The 22,177-nt window shown below is 52.8% G+C and overlaps 1 protein-coding gene across 1 annotated transcript; it reads left to right on the plus strand.

The window, feature by feature from the left end:
- Positions 1–7,177: 7,177 nt before the first annotated feature.
- On the plus strand, positions 7,178–18,792 carry PTGES (prostaglandin E synthase). The gene is made up of 3 exons (XM_027966307.2): positions 7,178–7,449; positions 10,297–10,379; positions 18,161–18,792. The coding sequence occupies exons 1-3, from the start codon at positions 7,321–7,323 to the stop codon at positions 18,408–18,410; spliced, it is 462 nt and encodes a 153-aa protein (XP_027822108.1). The 5' UTR covers positions 7,178–7,320; the 3' UTR covers positions 18,411–18,792.
- Positions 18,793–22,177: the final 3,385 nt, after the last annotated feature.

Raw genomic sequence — 22,177 nt, forward strand, 5'->3', positions numbered from 1 at the left:
TGTATTTCTACACTGCTGGATGAGTGTTTGTGCTGTCAGCGTGCCAACTATCCAAATTTGAAATCGCGTTTTCTTTTCCAGCCCTAACTGAATAGTTATCAAAGACAGGTGTCCTGGGGCAATCTTGTTCTGGTCCCAACCTGCCTGGCAGCCAGCCCCCTCAGAGACACCTAGTCCTCTTCCTGGGCTCTTTGCTTGGCAGGCAGGAGAGACAGCCAGGTTCGCTGCAGGGGAATTCCAAGAAGTAAGCAGAGAGGAGTTGGAATGCAGAACTGAACTCTGGGACTTCACGGATTTTGGACTAGATTCATATTCTAGATATATTTATTAAGATATCCAAATCAAATTAGCTTGCATGCATGCATGCATGCTAAGTCTCTTCAGTTGTGTCCAACTCTGTGCGACCCCATAGACGGCAGCCCACCAGGCTCTGCCGTCCCTGGGATTCTCCAGGCAAGAACACTGGAGTGGGTTGCCATTTCCCTCTCCAATGCATGAAAGTGAAAAGTGAAAGTGAAGTCGCTCAGTCGGGTCCGGCTCTTCGAGACTCCATGGACTGCAGCCTACCAGGCTCCTCCATCCATGGGAGTTTCCAGGCAAGAGTACTGGAGTGGGTTGCCATTGCCTTACTTCTGTTCAATTCAGTTCAATAAGTAACAGTGGTGTCTATGTGTCAGGTGTGGGACTGATGCTGGTGGTTCACTAGTAAACAAAAGAGATACCCCTGCCCAAGAAAGCCAGGTATTAGAGTGTTTTAGTCACTAAGTGGTGTCTGACACTGGTGACCCCATGGACTGTAGCTTGCCAGGCTCCTCTGTCCAGGGGATTTCCCAGGCAAGAATACTGGAATGAATTGCTGGGTAAGGATACTAAATAAGTTATCTGATGTGTCTCTGAGTGATATGTGTTAAGAAAAGAAAAAGTGGAGATAGGGAAATGGCATCAGGAGAGCTGGGGGTGGAGACAGGCTTCAAAACTGATTCAAAGTGATCGGGAAGGTGAGACTTGAGAAAGACTTAAAGGTGAGTTGTCGATGCAATGGATGTCTGGGAGGAGAGAATTCCAGGCAGAGGGATCAGAGGAAGGACAGCGTCAGGTCTATGTTTGAGGACCAGCAAGGAGAGCAGTGTGACTGAACTGAATGAATGAGGACAGGAAGGAGTGAAAAAGAAGTTAATAGAAAACCAGATGGGGACCAGATGGGCTAGGGCCATGGGCCATTGTCCAAACTTTGGCGTTTATTCTAAGTGAGATGGGCACCACTGCAGAGTTTGGAGCGGAGGAGGGATGTGATTTGAGTGATGTTTTATTGAAGCTAAAAAGGAAACGCCTAGACTCCTAGGCTGGATGAGTCAAGAGATTGGAGTCTCTCTGTTTCCTTGAGAATAACCAACAGCCGGCACCATGCAGGGAGAACGCAAAAGTGAATGGCTGCATACAGCTTCAGGCCAACACCACCCCAGCCCCAGCCCCACCACCCTCAAACCTGGAGCCTAGAGGGATTTCTCTATCAGTGTGGGAATATAAACTCCCAGGGAACGTTTCTGATTGGCTCTGCTTGGACCAATCTCAGTGCCCAAACACTAAAAACATTGTGATTGGCTGGCCTGGGTCACATGGCTACCCCATGCTGAGAAGGTGGAGTAGTCTGATTGGCTGCCACAGCAGGATGACAGGCAATAGGGGTGCAAGGAAATGAAAGGAAGATTGTGATTTCCCAGAGGAAGGCAGAAAGGAGAGGTGAGCTGGCAGATGAAAAGCAACAGCCCTTCCTTTAATTGCTCATCTCAAGGGGAGCTCAGGGTTCCCAGTGGCCTCTGCCCCAGGAGGGGCTGCAGAGCCATCTGAAAGCATTCACTCATCCAGGTTTGCTTCTCCCGTTGACCACATACCATATTTCGCAAACATTGCTTTTCTGAGAAGGCATGATGCTGAGACAGTCTAATTTTTTTTTTTTTTTTCAAATCACTGCATTTCCCCATCCCTGGAAACCCCAGTAATAATGACCGAGGTCAGAAACTGAGGCGGGGCCACTTCCTTGTCTCTCTAAGCCTCCTCTGAAGTCACAGACAATTGAAACAGCGGGAAGAACTTGGTCTCTGATCCTCGGGAAATGCCGAGGAGGGTGAGCTGGAAGAAGGCTGGCACACAGCAGCTGCTCTCCGCTCAGGGCTCTAGACTTGGGACGGGAAACGTTTGTAGCTATTCTTTAATATTGAGTATACCTTGGTGAATTTTTAGGTATATAGTCACCTGTGGAACTACTACCCGGGACAAGACCAAACATTTACAAAGCTCAGGTGGCAGGCCTCTTCCCGGGGTGGCTCAGGGCCTTCTCTTGCCCTCATTTTTGTGCATTCACCCCTGTATTTTCTGGGGGCCTTGGGGCCAGGCCCATGGTGCACACTCCCACCTCCTGTTCTCTGCCCAGCACAGCGCCCCCACCACGCCCCCTGCAAGGAGTGGAGCAGGGCAGGGCATGGATCCCATTTTACAGGCAAAGAATGTGACCGGAGCTCAGAGAAAATTAACACCACCACCAAAAACAACAGCAGGCAGCTCCGGCAGACTGAGGGAGGCTTTAGGGAAATTCTTGAAAGAAGATCAGAGAAGGGTTTGTTGTCCTTACTGGGCCCTGGCTTAGTTGGTTCATTTCAGCAGACGATGAGGAAAAGATTCCTACCGTGAAGTCACACACGTGGGTCAGAAGGGCCTCCCCCACTAAGTCCCTCTTATTTTCGGCTACAGGTTACAGTAGGTAATCTTTGTCTACCCTGGTTTTCCCTGCCTCTGCTGATGAGGTTTCTACCTAGCTATTTTAGAAGACCAAGCAGGCCCCTTGGCCCAAGGAGGGATGAACATGAGGGTCCCCCCTTGGTTGTCTCCAGCCCACAGTTCTGGGGTGGTGCAGAGAAAGACCCTTGCCCCATAACAGAGCTTTTGGACGAGGGAGACAGCCCCCTCCAGTGGTTTCCCTGAATTGACGGCAAGAGAGGTGGGCATCCTCCGTTCTCAGACAAAACATCAACAAGGAGCAAGTTAGCACAGTTCTTCCCAGTCTCCTGTCAGAGATAAAACACGTTTCAGGACATCCATTGCTTTCTGTGATGGTCCTTGACTGTGTTCTAACATTTATCTCATGAGGCTAGGGCAATCTGTCTGGCAGCCCCATGCTCCAGTGACATGGGTGTCAAACACATCTTTTGTCCAGATAAAGGAAGGCTTGGCCCATATAAATGGGCAAGAAGCTAGCCCCTCCCCTCCCCTCCCCAACCCCTCCAACCCACTGTTCCCTGCAGCAAGAGTGGGCATTTTCCAAGAGTCTCCCTCCCAGCAACCTTGCTGGCTAGCCATCATTATCCCCGTTTTGATGAGGAAACCAAGGTTCAGAGGCTCCAACTGATGGAGGGTCAATTATGTACCAGGTGCTTAATAATCAGACATGACTCCTCTTCGTTCCCACAACTACTGTGGGGAGTGACTGAGTGTTGGCTGAATTTTACAGTTGAATAAATAGGTTCAGAGAGGGCAGCTGAGGGCTGGCTCTGGGATTCGAGGCCAGCTGAATCTGGCTTCAGAGTCCACGGCCAGTGTCTTTACCCTCTGCTCAGGTCTTTCCTTGGTCTCTGCTGCTTTGGAGCATTTCTCTGGTTGCTCAGTGGTAAAGAATCTGCCGGCCAATGCAAGAGACACGGGTTCGATCCTTGCTTTGGAAAGCTCCAATGGAAAAGGAGATGGCAATCCATTCCAGTATTCTTTGCCTGGGAAATCCCAGAGGAGCCTGGCGGGCTACAGTCCATAGGGTCGCAAAGAGTCTATAAGCCATTAAGTTTTGGAGAAGGAAATGGCAATCCACTTCAGTATGCGTGCCTAGAGAATCTGATGGACAGAGGAATCTGATGGGCTACAGCCCATGAGGTCGCAAAGAGTCAGACACAGCTGAGGGACTAACACCACTGCTGCTTCTACTACAGGTCTTTTCTTGGCCTCTGCTGTTTTGGAGCACAGGCTAGGCTGTAAGATAGGGTAGGGGGTCCAAGAAGAAAAGAACCATATATAGTTTTTTTGACACAAGAGAAGCCATTTTGACCTAAGCCATTTTGTGATCTGAGCCTGGCCACAGTGCTAGTCCTTGAAAAGGTCTCAGTAATAATGAGTTTAAGGGAACCAAAGAACAAACTGCTATCAGGCAGGAGGAGTTGTAACAACTCCCATGTAAAGTTTCCACCTGAAGCACATTCCTAGGCATTTTTCAGAATTTAAAGCCTCCTTATATGCTTGGCCCCCAGATCAACCGAAACCTGGGGAATGATAATAACATTTTCTGAGCCTTGGAATTTTAATCAATGACCCAGATAATCACGATGGTGTGATCACTCACCTGGAGCCAGACAACCTGGAATGTGAAGTCAAGCGGGCCTTAAAAAGCATCACTACGAACAAAGCTAGTGGGGGTGATGGAATTCCAGTGGAGCTATTTCAAATTCTGAAAGATGATGCTGTGAAAGTGATGCACTCAATATGCCACAAATCTGGAAAACTCAGCAGTGGCCACAGGACTGGAAAAGGTCAGTTTTCATTCCAATCCCAAAGAAAGGCAATGCCAAAGAATGCTCAAACTACCGCACAATTGCACTCATCTCACACGCTAGTAAAGTAATGCTCCAAGCCAGGCTTCAGCAATACCTGAACCATGAACTTTCAGATGTTCAAGCTGGTTTTAGAAAAAGCAGAGGAACCAGAGATCAAATTGCCAACATCCATTGGATCATCGAAAAGCAAGAGAGTTCCAGAAAACATCGATTTCTGCTTTATTGACTATGCCAAAGCCTTTGACTGTGTGGATCGTAATAAACTGTGGAAAATTCTTCAAGAGATGGGAATACAGACCACCTGACCTGCCTCTTGAGAAATCTGTATGCAGGTCAGGAAGCAACAGTTAGAACTGGACATGGAACAACAGACTGGTTCCAAATAGAAAAAGGAGTATGTCAAGGCTATATATTGTCACCCTGCTTATTTAACTTATATGCAGAGTACATCATGAGAAAGCTTAGACCTTCCTGGTGGCTCAGATGGTAAAGTGTCTGCCTACAATGCTCAAGACCCAGGTTCAACACCTGGGTCGGGAAGATCTCCTGGAGAAGGAAATGGCAACCCACTCCAGTATTCTTGCCTGGAAAATCCCATGGATGGAGGAGCCTGGTAGGCTACAGTCCATGGGATTGCTCAGACACAACTGAGCGACTTCACTTTCGCTTTCAAAGTTTGGACTGTCAACCTTTGCCATGATTCTCTGATGAATTGTCCTCTGCTCAAGCCAGTCTATGAATAAGCATATACCCTCAGCTTAAAACATCCCCAGTTATGCTGTTGGGGAGACACTGATTGCGGAAAGATATCCAGGGTTCTTCTTACTTGCTGCAAGAAATAAATCCTTCCTGCTCCTGATCTTTGGCTTGGTATGTCTTTTGACTCAACACCCACCAAGGGGGAACCCAGTTTTAGGGTAACCAGACTGACACTGCTGTCCTTCTGGGCAGGTCCAAGGTCAGAATGGGCGCCAGAAACTAACTTTGCCATCTTCCCCACTTCCCCAGGGTCTCCTGCTAGTGATTAGTCATGTCTAGCTCTTTGTGATGCAATGGACTATGGAGCCCGCTGGCCTCTTCTGTCCACGGTATTTTTCAGGCAAGAATACTGGAGTGTGTTGCCATTTCCTTCTCCAGGGATCTTCCCAATCCAGGGATCAAACCCAAGTCTCCTGCGTCTCCTGCCCTGCAGGCAGATTCTTCACTTGCTGAGTCATTGAGAAGCCCCCCAGCAAAGCAACAAGATCACTGCCTTTGCCAAGGTCCCACCGCACACCTGGGGAAGGGGCTATGGGGAGGGGAGGACACAGCTGGGTGAGGATTTTGAAGCAAGAAACTCAAAGGGCTCACAAACTGTTGATCATCACTGAAGAGCTGATGGATCTTTTGAGAAGTTCCTGTAATGAACAGTCAAACCGTTTGCCTGGGAATTTCCTGGAAAACTAAAGTGGTACTAAAAGACAGTAGAACGGTACGCTAGTTTCCTATGGATCCTGTGATAAATTACCTGAAATTTAGTGGCATAAAACAACACACATGTGTTATCTCACAGTCTGGAGGCCAAAAGCCGAAAATCAATCTCGGTAGGCTACAGTTACGTATCCACAAGGCTGGTTCCTTCTAGAAGCCCCTGGGGAGAATTCTCCTCCTAGTCTTGTCCAGCTCCTAGAGGCTGCGTTCTCTGGTTCATCTTCCTTTCACCTTTGAGGCCAGCAGCGGAGTATCTTGTCTCCTCTCTGACCTCTGCGTCTGTCTTCACAGCCTTCTCCCCTAATTCTATGGCCTCTCCTTTTAGGAGGACACTTCTTTTGATTGATTGATTTTCACTTTGGGCCATGCTGAGTCCTCATTGTTGGGCAGGCTTTTCTTGAGGCGGGGCCCCTCTCCAGTTGCAGTTTGGGGCTTCCCTTGTTGGGGAGCACAGGCTCTGGAGCACAGGCTCAGTAGCTGTGGGGCATGGGCTTAGTTGCTCCGCAGCAAGTGGGATCTTCCTGGATGAGGGACCCGACCTGCGTCTCTTGCATTGGCACGTGGATTCTTTCCCGCTGAGCCAGCAGGGAAGCTCAGGAGGACTCTTCTGATTCAACGGGATTCACGGAGAATCCAGGAAAATCTCCCCACTTTAGGACCTTGACTTAGTCCCTGCAAAGCCCCTTGGCCATGCTCCCTAACATACGCATGCGCTCTGAGGATGGAGATCGGACATCCCTGGGAGTGGGGAGAGGTGGGGAGGGGCACACTATTCAACAAAGTCATATTAGTGTCCTTTCGGCTGTGGTTCAAGTGTCCAGGCTGAACGTGGGAGCAGAGAGTTCGGATCTCAAGCCCACTCCCTGCCCTGACCGTCAGGGAGGCCCGGGTTAGTGAATCTACCACCCCGTGGAGGTCGGGCAGGCTCCTGGCTTTGTTGCACCTCCTGGCAGGCAGGCAGGGCCATACAACCCTCCAGTTCCTTGATCGAGGAAACAGACTAGAAAGGGTTTAAGGATTTGCCCTGGAGGGGTGGGGCGGGGCTAGAGACACCCCCACCCACAAACCCCCCACGGTGACTCTGCTTCTTCCAAAACCCGAGAGCCGAAGTTGCTGCATTTGGCTGGGAGTGGGCGGGTGCAGAGTACAGACAAGCCTCCCTGCGCTCTCCCTGCCCCTCCCTGCTCCCGGAGACACAAGCGCCCGAGCTCTCCGCCCGCGGTCTCTTCCCCCAGCCGCCGCCGCCGCCGCCGCCGAGATGCCGGCCTCAGTCCTGGAGCTAATGAACGGCCAGGTGCTCCCCGCCTTCCTGCTCTGCAGCGCGCTGCTGGTCATCAAAATGTACGCGGTGGCCGTTATCACCGGCCAAGTGAGGCTGCGGAAGAAGGTAGGTGCGGCTCTCGGGGACCCCCAGTCCCGCGTGCGTGCGCTCACGTCTCCCGCAGCCGCCGGGAAGGCTGGAGTCGGGGACCCTTGGCCAAGAAGTCATCCCGGCCCCCGGAGCGTGCGGGAGCGGGCTGGGAACGACCTGCCCCTCCCAGCCCTGTGGGATGGCTCCTCTGTGGCCCGCACGTCCTTGTCTCGAGGTTGGTTTTGCTTTCATCCGAATTTGCGCGTTCTCCTTGCGCAGGGGCCGCGCTCACCTCGGTAGCGCTCCCGTCTCAGTATTGGCGCCGCCTAAGCGAGCACTGGCCTGGTGTCTTAAGAGCGTTTTACCCGCTTGCCGTGTCCCAGGTAAGTTCTCAGCACTGCCAGATTCCCGAGTCCCGTGAGCTTGCAGGGGCGCTCAGCCTCCCTCTGACCCGGCGGTTTCCCGCACCGGAGAGCTGATATATGGGTCGGGTGGAAACCGACCCAACAGGAGCCCCAAGAAACCTTTCAGTGGAAATTCCCGACTGGCCCTCGGCGAGGTCGTTCCCAAACCCACCGCAGCCTTCACACGGCGGATCTCGGGCCAGGCTCCCCTGGAGTTCTCCGAGAGGAATTTCCCCCACTGGAGTCCCGGAGCCAAAACAACAATAAAGACTGACGCCAAGATCTGAGCCGGTGTGGGGTGAGGCGGGGCTCGAGGAGCCACTGGGCGGGAGGGCTGGTTCCAGCCAGAGCCGGCGGAAACCTTCCGGGCAAGCTCGCCAGCCATCCTGAGCTCCACGAGGGATAGCTGATTATCCACCAGGTATTTCAGAGAGGAGATGGCCCCGGCCCTGCCCTTTGCCCAGCTCAAAGGCAAGTCGAGGCTGGCTCGGATATCGTCCTGAAGATGGACGGTGGGGGGCCCGTCTCAAGAGGTACAGACAAGGCAGGTCAGCTTCCCAGGTGAAGAAACTTCTGGAGCAGAGAGAGACACACTGGTCATCCTGACCTCTCCCTGCCCAGTACCCACCCCACGCGCGGGGAAAGCCTCATGGAGTCTTTCTCACAGACTGAGTCCTTGGAGTGAGCATTGATCCCCATCATGGTGGGGAGGAGGGGGCCATATTCAACTTCTGATCCACACCAGAAACCTGGGCTCGGGTAGATGATGTTGCCTGTGACGGCAGGGTTTGGATCCAGGTGCCCAGCTCGGGAGCCCACACCCTGCCATGGGGGGAAGGTATTCTCCCAGGGTCATGCTGCGCCCAGAGCTTTCCTTTTCACGTAGGTTAGGGAAGGAAGAGTCAAACCTATCGGGGTGCCTTTCTGTCGGGTCAGTAGGGCGTGGCAGAAGGAAACCTCCACTCAGGCTGTCCCTGGGTTCTCCCAGCCCTGTGAATTTCCCTCTCATTCCTGCTCCCTGCGTTCAGGCAGCCAGGGAGGAGCTGGGGGAACTACCCCGTGGGGAGGTGACTCGGGGATGCTCTGGCTCCTCCACCCATTAGCCTGGGGACCATGGTCAAGTGTGAGAGCTTGATTTCCTCATTTGTAAACTTTAGGGTCGTCATGTAGTACCAGGAGAGTTCAGTGCCTGGCACTGAGCAAATGCCCCCACTATTGTTAGTCTTCATTATTTATTAACAACTGGAATTAACATGACTGGACACAGGTTTCCTGGTGGGAGTACATCCCAAGGCCGGCCCACCCTGCTCCCCGGCCCCTGCTGGAGGCAGTGTTTCTGCTTCCAACGCCTGCACTGACACGGCTCCTGGCCCGGCCAACGTGTATTCATGCTGTCTTCAGGGGTGAGCAGCCACCTTCGTGTGGTAGACAATCTCAGTGTGATCTGGAGTTCACAGATGAGGAAGCTGAGACCCAGGGAAGTTCAGATACCTGCAGTTAGTTTCTGTGGGGCTGGGTTTCTCACTGGGGCCTGTCAAGTCTCTCTCACTGCTCTTAGTTCAAAGTCTAAATTCTTAAAATGCCCCTAGGACCCCTACAACTTGATCTCAGAACTCTGTCCCTGGCTTGTCACTGCTCCAGCCATGCTGGTTTTTTATCCTTCATACATGTTCTTCTTCCGACCCCAGGGCCTTTGCACATGCTGTTCCTGAAGCCTTGCATGCTGTTGCTATAACCCTCCCATTTTCTGGTTAATGGTGCTGCACCCTTCAAGTCTCAGCTTTACTGTCACTGCCTCAGAGAAGCCTTCTCTGATTCCCAGACTTGGCCGGATCTCCCATGAACATTCTCAAAGCCAACCCTGTCTTCTTTTTCCTTACTCTGACTACCTGATCTTTTCTGGTTCATTGGCAAATCCCTCATTACACAGTGAGCTTCCCAAAAGCAGGGATAAGGGAGCCTTTTTCTTACTCTTTTCACCCTGCTATATAAAAAAAATACCAGAGACTGGGTGGCCTAGCAACAACAGAAATTTATTTCTCACAGTTCTAGAGACTGGGAAGTCCAAGGTCAGGACACTGGCAGGTTCAGTGTCTGGCGAGGGCCCGCTTTCTGGTTCATAGATGGTGATCTTCTTGCTGTATCCTCACACCGCAAAGAGGTGAGGGAGCTCTCTGGAGTGTCTTTTATGAGTGTTGATCTCATTCAAGAGAGCTCCACCCTCATGACCTCATCACCTCCCAAAGGCCCCACCTCCCAACACCGTCACACTGGGAGTTAGGTTTTAACACAGGAAATTTGCAGGGACACGAGCATTTAGTTCATAGCAGCTCTGTTCATGATGAAGTCAGCAGTGCTCAGCACACAGTAGGAGTTCATGGACACTGCTGAACAGACATGTATGTGACTGCGTCATCACAGACCTCGTCCACTGGGCCATCCATCTCATGAACAGTAATTCTCAGCTGATGTATTCCAGGCTTTTGCCAACCCCGAGGACGCTCAGAGACACGGAGGCCTCCAGTATTGCCGGAACGACCCAGATGTGGAACGCTGCCTCAGGCAAGTACCCTTGGCCCTTGGCCAGATCACAGCCTGCCCTTTCAAACCCTCTTCTGAACATGGGGCACTTGGAGGATACCCAGGGGCCAAGATCTTCTGCCTTCTGAATCCTCTTAAACAGTGTTCATTTATTCATTGATTTCATTTCTAGTTAAGTATTAGTTAAGAAAAGAAAAGTTAGGAAAAGTATTGTAGTACGTCCTCATGGTTCAGGATGACAGAGTTAGAAAAGGTTATTCAGTGGGAATTCATTCAGTCCGTCTGTAACCTCTGACCTGAAGAATCTGCTCTCGAGGGACTGGTGCTGTTACCGGTGTCTTATGCACCTTCTTGGAGAAACTTCTGCATTTACAACACACACGCTGTGCTTTTTCCTCTGTATCCCCAAAGGATCACCCTTTACCCGCTGATTTATACCATGGGCTTTTTTTAAAATGTGACAACAGAAATTGTTTCATATCAGCCTATATAGGGGCCTTGTTCATTACATCGATGCCACAGTATTTATGCTGTTTCTCTGCGGAATGGATGGTCCATAGCTGATCCAGCCTCTTCCCCTCTGATGGCATTTAGGCTAAGTCTTTCTCTGTTACGAACCAAGTGCATCAAAACTTCTTTCCTTTGCCTTTGTGTGTACATGTGAACAAACCTGCAGGTCGCAGTCAAATGGTAAGAAATACTGTCTAATAGTGCCTACGTCCACTCCCGCCGCTGGTGTGTGAGATGTGTCTCCACGCTCCTGCCAACTCAGTGGATCCATCTTTGGCCAGATCCCTGTCAACGTGACGGGTGAAAATGTATGTCCCTTTTCACTTTTGCGGTGCGTTTCTTCCTTCCTTCCTTCCTTTTTTGGCTGCGCTGGGTCTTTGTTGCTGCGCGTGGGCTTTCTCTAGTTGTGGCTAACCACAGGACCACCAGGGAAGCCCCTTTACTTTGCATTTCCAAGGGAAGCTGAACATCTTTTCGTAGGCTTGGCTTTCCCCAGTCAATCAAAACCAGTTTTTTCTTATAGAGATCAGAACTATTCATTGCAGTTTGGGAATATTGAAAACGTGTAGAGGATAAGGGGGAAAACCACTCACAATTCCAATCACTGCTGACATGTTCTTCTATCTCCTCTTTGCCATCTGTCTAAATATTTTTCATAGCATAATGTGTGCATTGTACACCTAATTTGGGGTTCTGCGTTTTTTCAGATAACGTTACTTCATGAACACTTTCCATGTCAGTAAATACTACTCAAAAAGTGATTCTTAAGAAAGAGCTGTGTAGGGAGTTCCTTGGTGATCTAGTGATTAGGACTTAGTAGTTTCACTGCTGTGGACTGGGTTCAATTCTTGGTCAGGGAGCTGAGATCCCACCAGCCTCACGGTGCGGCCAAGAAAAGAAAGGGGCTGTGTAAAATTCCATCAGATGTTAATTTCGCATAGCTGGTCTCAGTGGGTATTTTGGCAGTTTCCTCTGCTGCTTTACACCAACAGGCTGGAGAACCAGGAGGAGGCCCTACCCAGGGATGGGGATTGTCAGTGGAGTGGAATGGGGATGGGAAGGATGGGCAGCTTAGACAGGAGGGAGATGGAGACAAATCCGCACATGGTTCTTATCACGTTCGCATGAGTCACAGGCAGACATGGGTGGGACAAAGCAGTAAAAATAATAGAGATTCTCTTACTGAAAGAAAGTCAGTGGGGTTTTCCCTTACATTTTTCTTGGCCATTGAAAATGACACATGTACTTGCGTTTTTTTTAAGTTACAGAAATGCATAGTATAGAATTGCTATTTCACCCTTTCTAATGTAACTATGGGCTTCCCTGGTGGCTCAGTGGTAAAGAATCCACCTGTAATGCAGGAGACATGAGTTCAGTCCCTGGGCCGGGAAGATCCCCTGGAGAAGGAAATGGCAACCCACTCCAGTGTTCTTGCCTGGAAAATCCCATGGACTGAGGACTCTGGAGGGGCTACAGTCCAGTTGGGTCACAAAAGAGTTAGATACAACTTAGCGACAACAACAATGTAACTACAGGATACAGTCCTTCATATGGGTTCCATCCATCTGTCCGTCCATCTGTTTGTTCATTCCACATTTAATGAGCACTTCCTAAACGTCAGGGGCCTCCCTGGTAGCTCAGCTGGTAAAGAATCTGCCCACAATTCGGGAGAACTGAGTTCGAGCCCTGGGTTGGGAAGACCCTCTGGAGAAGCAAAAGGCTACCCACTCCAGTATTCTGGCCTGGAGAATTCCATGGGCTGTATAGTCCATGGGGTCACAAAGAGTTGGACACGACTGAGCGACTTTCACTTCACTTCCTAAGTGTTACGTTCTGTGCTAAGCACTAGTTGTACTTTGGTGAACAAAAGCCTGACCCATCATGATAATCCATACGTGACCCTCACGCCACCTGGTTATGGGGGAGGGAGTGATTAGCAGCAGGGACAGCAGGCTGCCAAGGCTGTGTATACCCTGAGCCAGCTCAGAACATCCACCCAGAGGAGTGTTTGTCTTCTCCCAGGGTGTGAGAGCTCTGCGTAGCAAAGCTTACTTGTGGCACAGTAGTTACACAGGTTCCTGAGTGCTTTATTTCTACTGGCTGTAACCATGCCAGGGAGAGACCACACACCTGCCTGGTGCCAAGACACCGCCAACCGCCTTCCCCCCCCACCCCCCCCCCCACCACACACACAATTTAATTTTTATTTCTGAACAAAAGGACCCATTATCTACAATTGTTGGTTAGTCACTAAGTCATGTCTGACTCTGTCCATTGGATTTCCCAGGCAAGAATACTGGAGTGGGTTGCCATTTCCTTCTCCAGGGTTTCTTCCTGGCCCAGGGGACAAACTCGTGTCTCCTGCATTGCAGGCGGATTGTTTACCACTTGAGCCACCAGAGAAGCCCCTGTTGTCTACTGTACGAATGCACAAATGGCTGAAATTTAGTTCAGCACTTTCTGAGCACCTCTTATCTAATAATGTTTTCTATAATTCTGTGAGTGTTTATTGGGGACCTTCCATGGACTGGTATTTACTGGGACTTAGTATGCCAGACCCGGGGGCTCCTTCACAAAACATCATGAAACCTCAAGGGTACAGAGAATCACACATCCTGCCATCTGCTACCAGAGAACTGGCTGGAACCTGATGGGAGATGCCCTGGAAGCAAACGTGAGTTAAATATTAGACCAAAGCTTTTAGTGCAGCCGGGCCCACCTTCTACACAAACAGGAAAACACCTAGGCCCTGGTTCTTAGAGCACAGATCTGCCTTGTAGAGGAGTGTAGGCTGGAGCCCAGATGTGAACCCCACTCTAGGGGAAGTCGGAAAACAGATTTCAAGGAAAGTTTTGAAACCCAGGCTCATCCTTTTAGTGATTCCCTATTAAGTTTCTCTGGTTTTCCTGGTAGCTGAGCTGGTAAAGAATCCGCCTGCAATGCAGGAGAGTCCAGTTTGTTTCCTGGGTCGGGAAGATCCCCCTGGAGAAGGGATAGGCTACCCACTCCAGTATTCTTGAGCATCCCTGGTGGCTCAGATAGTAGAGAATCTGCCTGAAATGCAGGAGACCTGGGTTCGATCCCTGGGTCAGGAAGATCCCCTGGAGAAGGGATAGGCTTCCCACTCCAGTATTCTTGGGCTTCCCTGGTGGCTCAGACAGTAAAGAACCTGCCTGCAGTTCGGGAGACCTGGGTTGGATCCCTGGGTTGGGATGATCCCCTGGAGGAGGGCATGGCAACCCACTCCAGTATTCATGCCTGGAGAATCCCATGAACAAAGGAGCCACAAAAAGTTGGATACGACTGAAAGACTAACACTTTCACTTTTCACTGAAGTCTGGCAATGTGTCTTTTGACCAAATTCTGAGTTTGTGTGAATGCAACTGCTGAGGGTGGGTAGGGCAGGGGGCTCTCTAAGTGGTCCCGAGAAAAGAAGACAATAAGCACCTGACCCAAACTTTGGGATAGTTCTGATTATCTGGAGTGTATAGACATCATCTGAGTGAACTGGTTTGTCAGGAGATTGGGTCCCGACATCTCTGCATTATAAGCCACTTAAGACACCACCCAGCACATTATTTGTGGATGGTGGACAGAGGCCCAGAGACAGAGAGACTCGGGCAAGGCCAAGTGTCTAATGAGCACCCAGCAAGCTGCAGGCTGCAGGCCTCGCACACTTCCTCCCCCGCCCCCGTGCCATAAAATGTTTTTTATTAATTTGGCCTGTCCGTCTGAGGGGGGTTGGGAGTCTGGCAAAACCAAGAGGGGAAATTAGCTTTAGCAGTTGTGTCCAGGACAGGGCTGGTGATGGTGATGATGACAAAGAGGGAGACAGCTAAATCAGGGCAAAGCTACTCCTTGCCAGGGGCCCTGCCTGGTGGCTCAGTGGTAAAGAATTCCCCTGCCAATGCAGGAGACACAGGTTGGATCCCTGGATCGGGAAGATCCCCTGAAGAAGGAAATGGCAGTCCATTCCAGGATTCTCTCCTGGGAAATCCCATGGACAGAGGAGCCTGGCGGGCTGCAGTCCATGGGGTCACAAAAGAGTTGAACATGACTGAGTGACTGAACAGCAACAAGCTCAGTGCCAGGCAGGGTTCTAAGCACTTACTAGGGACCAACTCAGTCCACTTCGCAGTAACCTTCCAAGGGCGGAACTGGTAGCTGTAGAAGAGGTCTGCCACGGCCACATCGCTCGTGACGGCTAAGCTGCCATTGAGCCCAGGCTGTCAGATATGGGCTCTGCCCTCCTTGCAAGAATGCAGTTTAACTCTATTTTATATCTGCCTTTAAAACTAAGCAGCTTTTACCTTGTATCAACCTGACTCCCAAGAAATCATCTGTGTGGATAGAGTGGGCCTGACATAAAAGGAGAGAGCTGGCTGGCTGCCAGCTGCCGTCCCTGCCCAGGAGGGGCGGGGCGGGGCGGAGAGGGGGACAGGGCCCTCTCCCCACCCATCACCTGATGCAGTAAAGTGCAGCTAGTGTCGCAGTATCTGGTGCGGGGAAGGGGCCGGCCTGATGCTGCAGGAGGTCACGCAAGTCCAAAGCCGGAAACTGCTTTGAGCGATCTTCACCTTAAAAAAAGTGGTATTGGAATGACACGTTTTTGCCCAAGCATCTGTCTGGTACGTGACTCTCTCCATGTCTCTCTGCTCAGATCCTGGGGTGGGAGGAGGGTGTGAGTTACCTTGCCTCATCCAGCTGATTTACTCACGTCTCCTCCATCCTTACCACTTCTGGCTTCGCCGGGGTCCCGATGTGGTATTCAGTGTACCAGAGGGAGGAGGATGGGAGACTGGGGACCCCAGGGGTCGAAGGTCAGAGCTGAGGAGCTTTATCAGCTCCCAGGCGCCTCTGCTCCCTTGAAGGTGACCCCCTGAGTCCTCTAGTCCCGAATGTGGGTGCCAAGAGGTGGGGCTGCTCCTCCTTTCCTATGCCTCCTCCCCACCCTGAGTCCCCTGATTTCTTTTTCTCACCTGTGCTTGGGGTTTGGCCAAGGATCCTCTCAACGGCTTTCTGAGAAGTGACTCACTCTTAAAGTGTAAATGCCTCTTTTAAGGAGAAGTGTCTGAATGAATGGGTATCGTATGCTAGCTATGCTTTTCCTGAAACTTTCCCAGAAACGTCCAGGATGACAAAAATACCAGCTGGCGCCATCTCATGAGTCACCTGTGGGAGGCAGACCACATTCTGAGACACACAGACTTCACGTGAAATAGGTTCTCCGAGGTGTATGTGGGGAGGTTGTTGTTACACAGCTCTTTCTCCATAGCATGGGATGATTTTAGAGCCACAGTTGCTGCCTCTTCCCAGATAACACAAAGGACTTGTTCAATTGATTAAGGAACTGGAGTGGCCCCCATCCTCAGTTCCCCCCCGCCCCGCATTTTGTCCCTGAAGCCAAGACCCAGCCAGCTTCTTTCACGTGGGCATCCAGCAGTATTTCCCCCAGCTGGTGAGACCGGCCCTGCTATAGACTTGTGTTCCCTGGGCCTGGGTTCCAAGGTTGGGCTCTGTGAGATAAGAAGGAAGACTCTTGTTTCGTCCAGGCTATGGGGACAGAGACTCCAACTGCTGTGTCCCAAGTTTGACCTAAGAAAGATCCAGGCCCTGATGAGTTTATGGGAGCTTTTGTACGTCCAGATTGAATTCCAGACCCCTTACTTTCCTTCTTGAGGGCTTTCTCCCCGGCTTGTCTTGCTCCTGCCTCACTCCCTCTTGTGACCACATTCCAGACACGTGTGGAATGCTCAGCTACTAGGCCTTGAACACACTCTGCCCATTCCCACCTCAGGGCCTTTGCACGTGCCCATCCTTCTCCCTGGAGAGTTCGTTCCTGCACAGATGGCCCCTCATCTTTCAGGCTTTACCAGAAATGCCTCTTTCCCTGACCACACCCAGCCTAGTCATGCTGCAGAGACCCCTGTAGCCCTGGGCTGCGGAGTGCTCCTCCTCCCTACCCTGCCCAGTTCCGAGCATCCACATACCATGGCCCTTGGCTGAGACTCTCCTTGCAAGAGTGGGACGGAAGAGCAGGACCACAGCAGGTCCCCACTTAGGGGCAGTTGGGCTGGGCCTGGCTTGCTGGTGCAACCTTGGTGAAACCTTCCAGCTGAAAGGCTTGGAGAAGGGGCTTCACTTCCAGCAGCATCTCCACGCCTCACACATGTGGCCTTTCCTCAGGGGAGGTCATGGCTCGGGCACTGTGTTCCTGTTTATTTGCGCCTCCAACATGCCATCTCTGGCTTCAGTCTCTTGCTCAGCCTCTAATTTATGGGACTCGACCTCCCTCCTCAGAGGAAGCTGCCCATTAGCAGGAGTCATGGAAAATGTAAACCGACTCTTAGCAGAAGTGGATGAGTTTTCTTTGTTGGTCATTTTTTTTATGGCCGGGTTATACACAGCCACCCCCACGCTCACTCCCATCACCGCGCATACACACACACTTGATCATTTTAAAGAAAGAAAGAAGCAGGGTAGCACAGAGGAAACAGCGTCACTACTGCCCAGCGATTGGCTGGCTCTGTGAGTGGAAGTTGTTACTGTTATTCCTGAATCCCTGAGAGGAGGAAGGGTTTGCTTAGATTTAGGGGCAGAAGACAGAGCCAGGCGTGGATGTCAGACATGTGCTCTTTGCCTGTCCTACTGGGGAGGAACCTGCATTCAGAAGGAAGCGGCCTCAGAAAAGCCCTGCCTTGGGGAGGTACACAGCATGGGCTGGGGAGTTCCTTGGTAGTCTAGTGGTTAGGATTCAGTACGTTCACCACTGTGTCCTGGGTTCAATTCCTGGTCAAGGAACTGAGATCCCATAAGCCACATGGTACAGCCAAAATTGGGAAAGAAAAAAAAAAGATCAGGGGCTGGAGGCAGACCTAGGCCCCGCTCCAGCTCTCACGCAACCCCACTGAGCCCCACTTTTCCCTGCTGGTGTCCAAGGCCAGAGGGGAGGACAGGGGAGACCATGTCAGGTGCTTTCTTTGTTGGTCATTTTTTTATGGTGTTGGGTCCTGGCGGGCCCTGGGGCTTGGTAGGAGAACCCAAGCAGCAGCCCTTCATGGCTCCCAGGCCATTAACAGGGCTTCGCTTCCTGAGCGGCTCACAGGCACCAGCTTGGAGTCACAGTCCCCATCTGCCTCTGGGGTACCTCCTTGTCCCCGCCACAGTGGACATCAGTCTGGTATGCCAGAGATGATCCCCAGGGGCGCAGGGCCTTTGGGGGCAGAGGGTCCCAGCATCCAGGACATTCTCGAAGCTGACACCTGGCTGACTGCACCCCTTTTTCTTCTCAGAGCCCACCGGAACGACATGGAGACCATCTACCCCTTCCTGTTCCTGGGCTTTGTCTACTCCTTCCTCGGACCGAACCCCTTCATCGCCCGGATGCACTTCCTGGTCTTCTTCCTGGGCCGCATGATACACACCGTGGCCTACCTGGGGAAACTGCGGGCGCCCACCCGCTCCCTGGCCTACACCCTGGCCCAGCTCCCCTGCGCCTCCATGGCCCTGCAGATTGTCTGGGAGGCAGCCCGCCATCTGTGACCAGCCATGGACGCCACCTCGGCCGCCAGACCACTGGCCACGAGCCACTGGGGCTGAACCTGGGGGACCGATGGCCCCTTTGAGATTGTGACAGGCCCCGGGGCTGGGTTTCCTGGCAACTGGCTGAGCACGCGATCTTGGCCCCAGGGGACCTGTGTGTGTTTGCCCGTGTGTCCCCTGGATTCCTGGGTGAAGCGGCTGATTTGGAACTGTTTAGAGATGGACTGTCACGATTGATAGAAAATTCTTCCACTGTAAAAACCTCCCTCCCTCCCTCCTCCTCCCCAACGCTGGAAAAAGCGAACAGAGACTCAGTTCACGTTTTGGAACCTAACGACCTTCTGAATCCAGGGATGTAATAAATGAGGAGTTCTCACCTCCACCGCAGAGATTCTGGTTCAGCTGGTCGAGAGGGGAGTCTGGGCATCTGCATTTTTTGAAAGCTCCCTTGGGAGTCCCAGCAATGGTGGGTCTGGGTACCATTGCCAGTTCTCTCTCCAGGAGGGCCCAGGACAGGCAGGGTGTGAATTTCCCTTAGGATGGGAGTTGAGTGGTTGGGGGTAGGGTTGTGTGCCTTCGTGCCCCGCTGACACTTCCCTGTGATCTGCCACATTCCCTGGCTGGACGTTCCTATCCTTGGCACAGGTGCTGATCGGGAGGGCCCACCAGGAAGGCTGGCCTTCTCTTCCTGAGGCTGTAGTTGCTCCAAAGCGCTGTCAGTCAAGAATGATGGGCTTTGAAGGACCAACGGCTAGAAGAAATGTTCCGGCTCCTTTCGTATTTGTGAGGTTTGAAAACCACCGCCGTGTCCCTGGACTCGCTCTAAGACCGTGTGGGTTCAGTCGCTGATGAACTGTCTGACCAGCTCAGCGCCTTGGCTGCTGCTTCCTGGCCATTCACTGCTGTCCAGGCTGGCCAAGGATCTGGCTCCCTGGACACTTTTGTGGGTTTGTGTCTGGGGCAAACACACAAACACGCCCAGACTAGGGCGTTACGCCACACAGAATGCAAGCCGACTCCTGGGAGACACTCACTCCACCTCCTGTCACGGGCAAGGAGGAGGGGCACTAGGCCAGCATTTTGGCAGAGGAGAAAACCAAAGCTCAGAGTGGACTCCCTGCAGTGAGGGATCAGCTCTGAACCCAGCTTCGGTCTGGCTCCCAAACCGGCTCTAACCACTGCGCCCTCCAGCCTCACTTTCCACAACCACCCCCACCCCCACTCCCAGCACTGCTCCTTTCTTCTAGGATCTGGGGACGCCCCCTCCCACTACCCTGCAGCCCCTGAACTTCTGCCCCGGAGGACTGACGAGCTTGCTGAGTAGGGCGGCAGGATGGAGGCGGGCCTCCCTCGGGACCCCAGGCCTCCCAAGAATTCTGAGGCCCGCTTCCGGCCGCCCTGGGAGCTGCCAGTGGGTAACACTGCCCCCTGGTGGTGAGATGAGCCTCTGTTCAGGAAAAGGAAAAAAGTGAAAGTCGCTCAGTGGAGTCCGACTCTTGCGATCCCATGGACCATACAGTCCATGGAATTCTCCAGGCCAGAATACTGGAGTGGGTAGCCTATCCCGTCTCCAGCGGATCTTCCAGACCCAAGAATCTAACCGGGGTCTCCTGTATCGCAGGCGGATTCTTTACCAACTCAGCTATCAGGGAAGCCCCCAAATATTTATATTATTATTATTATCAGCTGTGTGGAGTCTTCATGAAAGCACATAGTCTTAGTTGTACCACAGCATGTGGGATCTTAGGTCCCCGCCTGGGATCAAACCTGCGTCCCCTGCATTGAAAACATGGAATCTAAATCACTGGACCGTCCCTTCAAGGGCTGCCACTGTACATCTGGGAAACAGGAAGGCGCAGTCCCATGTGCAGTGCCTGCTGTCTGCTAAGCAGGGGCTGGGCGTGGTGTTCACAACTTTTTTTCCCCACTTGAAGCTTAAACGCATCCCAGGAGGGAGATATTTCTGTTTTTTGATGAGGAAAGGCTCTGGAAGGAACCACGACTTGTCCAGCGTCCCTGAGCCGGGGTAGAACAGAGGCGCAGACCCAGTGCGTGCACTTGTATTTTAATATTTTCCCTTCTGGGGAAAGGGGCTGAGAAGGCAAAGTGCCCAGATGAGACCCGAGGGAGGAGGGCATCCGACACTCATGAGGAGCGCGTGACCCTGGAAATGGGTGGGGGGGCTGCCTCTCAGAGCTGCAGCGGCTGCAGCCCCTCGGCCCTGGCCCCTCGGTCGCTGAGCTGTGACAGTGGGGCTGGGGGACAATGGGACGTCAGGCAGTGACAACTCCAAGCGCTCAGCATCCTAGTAGGGGTTGGGCAGCGGGGGCCTCAGGAGGGCCTCTAATCCCTGCTGGGGAGGGGCTTCCTGGAGGAGGTGGCAACTCACCTGTGATGGGGGTAAGTCAGGCTGTTTTTTTTTGGGGGGGGTGGGTTGTCCAATCAGGCTGAGGAGATTGAGATACAAAGACAGCGGAGCTCAGCCCCCTGAGGTCAGTGCCTGGGAAGTGGAGGGGAGGCGTGGGAGGGAGGGTGGGAGGGAAGGGAGGATGATGGGGCTTGTGGGGGGAGCTATGGATGAGGAGGGGAAGGAGGTTAGAGGCGTGAGCAGCAGTGGGGCTCCTTTGAAGCTTTGGAGCCTTGTTGTGGGGTTCCGGGCCAGGCTGAGGACAGGCCGGCGTGGGCTTGGGGGGCTGGGTTTGTGTCCTAAGAGGGTCTTGGAGAAGGTGTGTGGAAAGAGAGGGCAGAGAAGTGAGGTCAATAGCTGGGCAGTGGTCCTTGATCCCCAGCTGGCACAAATGGTGCCCAACTGCCCCTCCAGGAGCTGGGGGAGAAGGGAGCCAGGAGAGAGGGGCGTGCGACCCAGCGGCATGGAGGGGCCACGCCAGGGTGCTGTCCAGAGGCAGCTGGCAGGAGCCAGGTGATTTTTCCAGAACAGACCCAACCCTGCAGGACTGGGGAAGGGCTGCAGGTGACCTCCGGGCAGCAGCTGCCCCTGTGCCCACACACCCAGGCCCACGAAAGCCTGTGTCCGTCTCCTGGGCAGCAGTGGGTGAGACAGGTGAGGCAGGTGGGGGTCTGCTGACCAGTGCTCAGCCCCAGGCCATCCTGGGCACCAGCGCCAGTTGCCCTCAGGCCCCGGCCTGAGTTCCTCTGACTTCCGTCTCACCCTCCCGTACTCCGCCTGCACGTGAGACTCCCACCTTCCTCCTGGCCCTGGGCAGGGGGGTGGGGGGTGGGGGCTAGTGGAGCAAAGCAGAAGCTGTGTGGAGGGTGGGGCTGTGCGGAGCCTGGGGGCTCTGGAACTACGGCCCAGGGTGCAGGCAAGGACTTTGGGGCACAGTCCGCGCCTGGAGACACAGGGCTGCCCCTGGTTGGGGCTTGATGTCTGGGGGGGGGGCATCCTCTCCTTGGCTCTGAGTCAGGTGAAGGCCCCGAGCAGGGCCGGGATGTCACACAGACCCCAGGATCACAGGGCCCTTGGGCTGTGAGTTGAGGACGTCACCTCAAAATGTTGCCAATATGGTTTAATGCAATAGAAACACCCCCCACCCCCATCCCAGGACACACCCATTCTGAGAAAGCCCACGCCAGGTGATGGCTGGTGGGCCCCAACTGGACTCCTCAGTCTTCTAGGAGGCTCCTTAGGGGAACTGCTGGGGCTCCCTCATTTAATGGATTTCGTGGCTCTGGCCTTCAAGAGTACATGGTATTTGGTACGTGGTACCCTGGTACGCGAGGGACTTGGAGGAACAGGCCAAGATGAG

The sequence above is a fragment of the Ovis aries genome, chromosome 3 (genome assembly GCF_016772045.2).
Source record: "Ovis aries strain OAR_USU_Benz2616 breed Rambouillet chromosome 3, ARS-UI_Ramb_v3.0, whole genome shotgun sequence".
In the NCBI taxonomy this organism is placed as follows: domain Eukaryota; kingdom Metazoa; phylum Chordata; class Mammalia; order Artiodactyla; family Bovidae; genus Ovis; species Ovis aries.

Coding starts and splice junctions, on each gene's coding strand:
- PTGES (XM_027966307.2), top strand. CDS start 7,321: ATGCCGGCCTCAGTCCTGGAGCTAATGAACGGCCAGGTGCTCCCCGCC. Junction 7,450..10,296: donor AAGTGAGGCTGCGGAAGAAG/GTAGGTGCGGCT, acceptor GATGTATTCCAG/GCTTTTGCCAACCCCGAGGA. Junction 10,380..18,160: donor GATGTGGAACGCTGCCTCAG/GCAAGTACCCTT, acceptor TTTTCTTCTCAG/AGCCCACCGGAACGACATGG.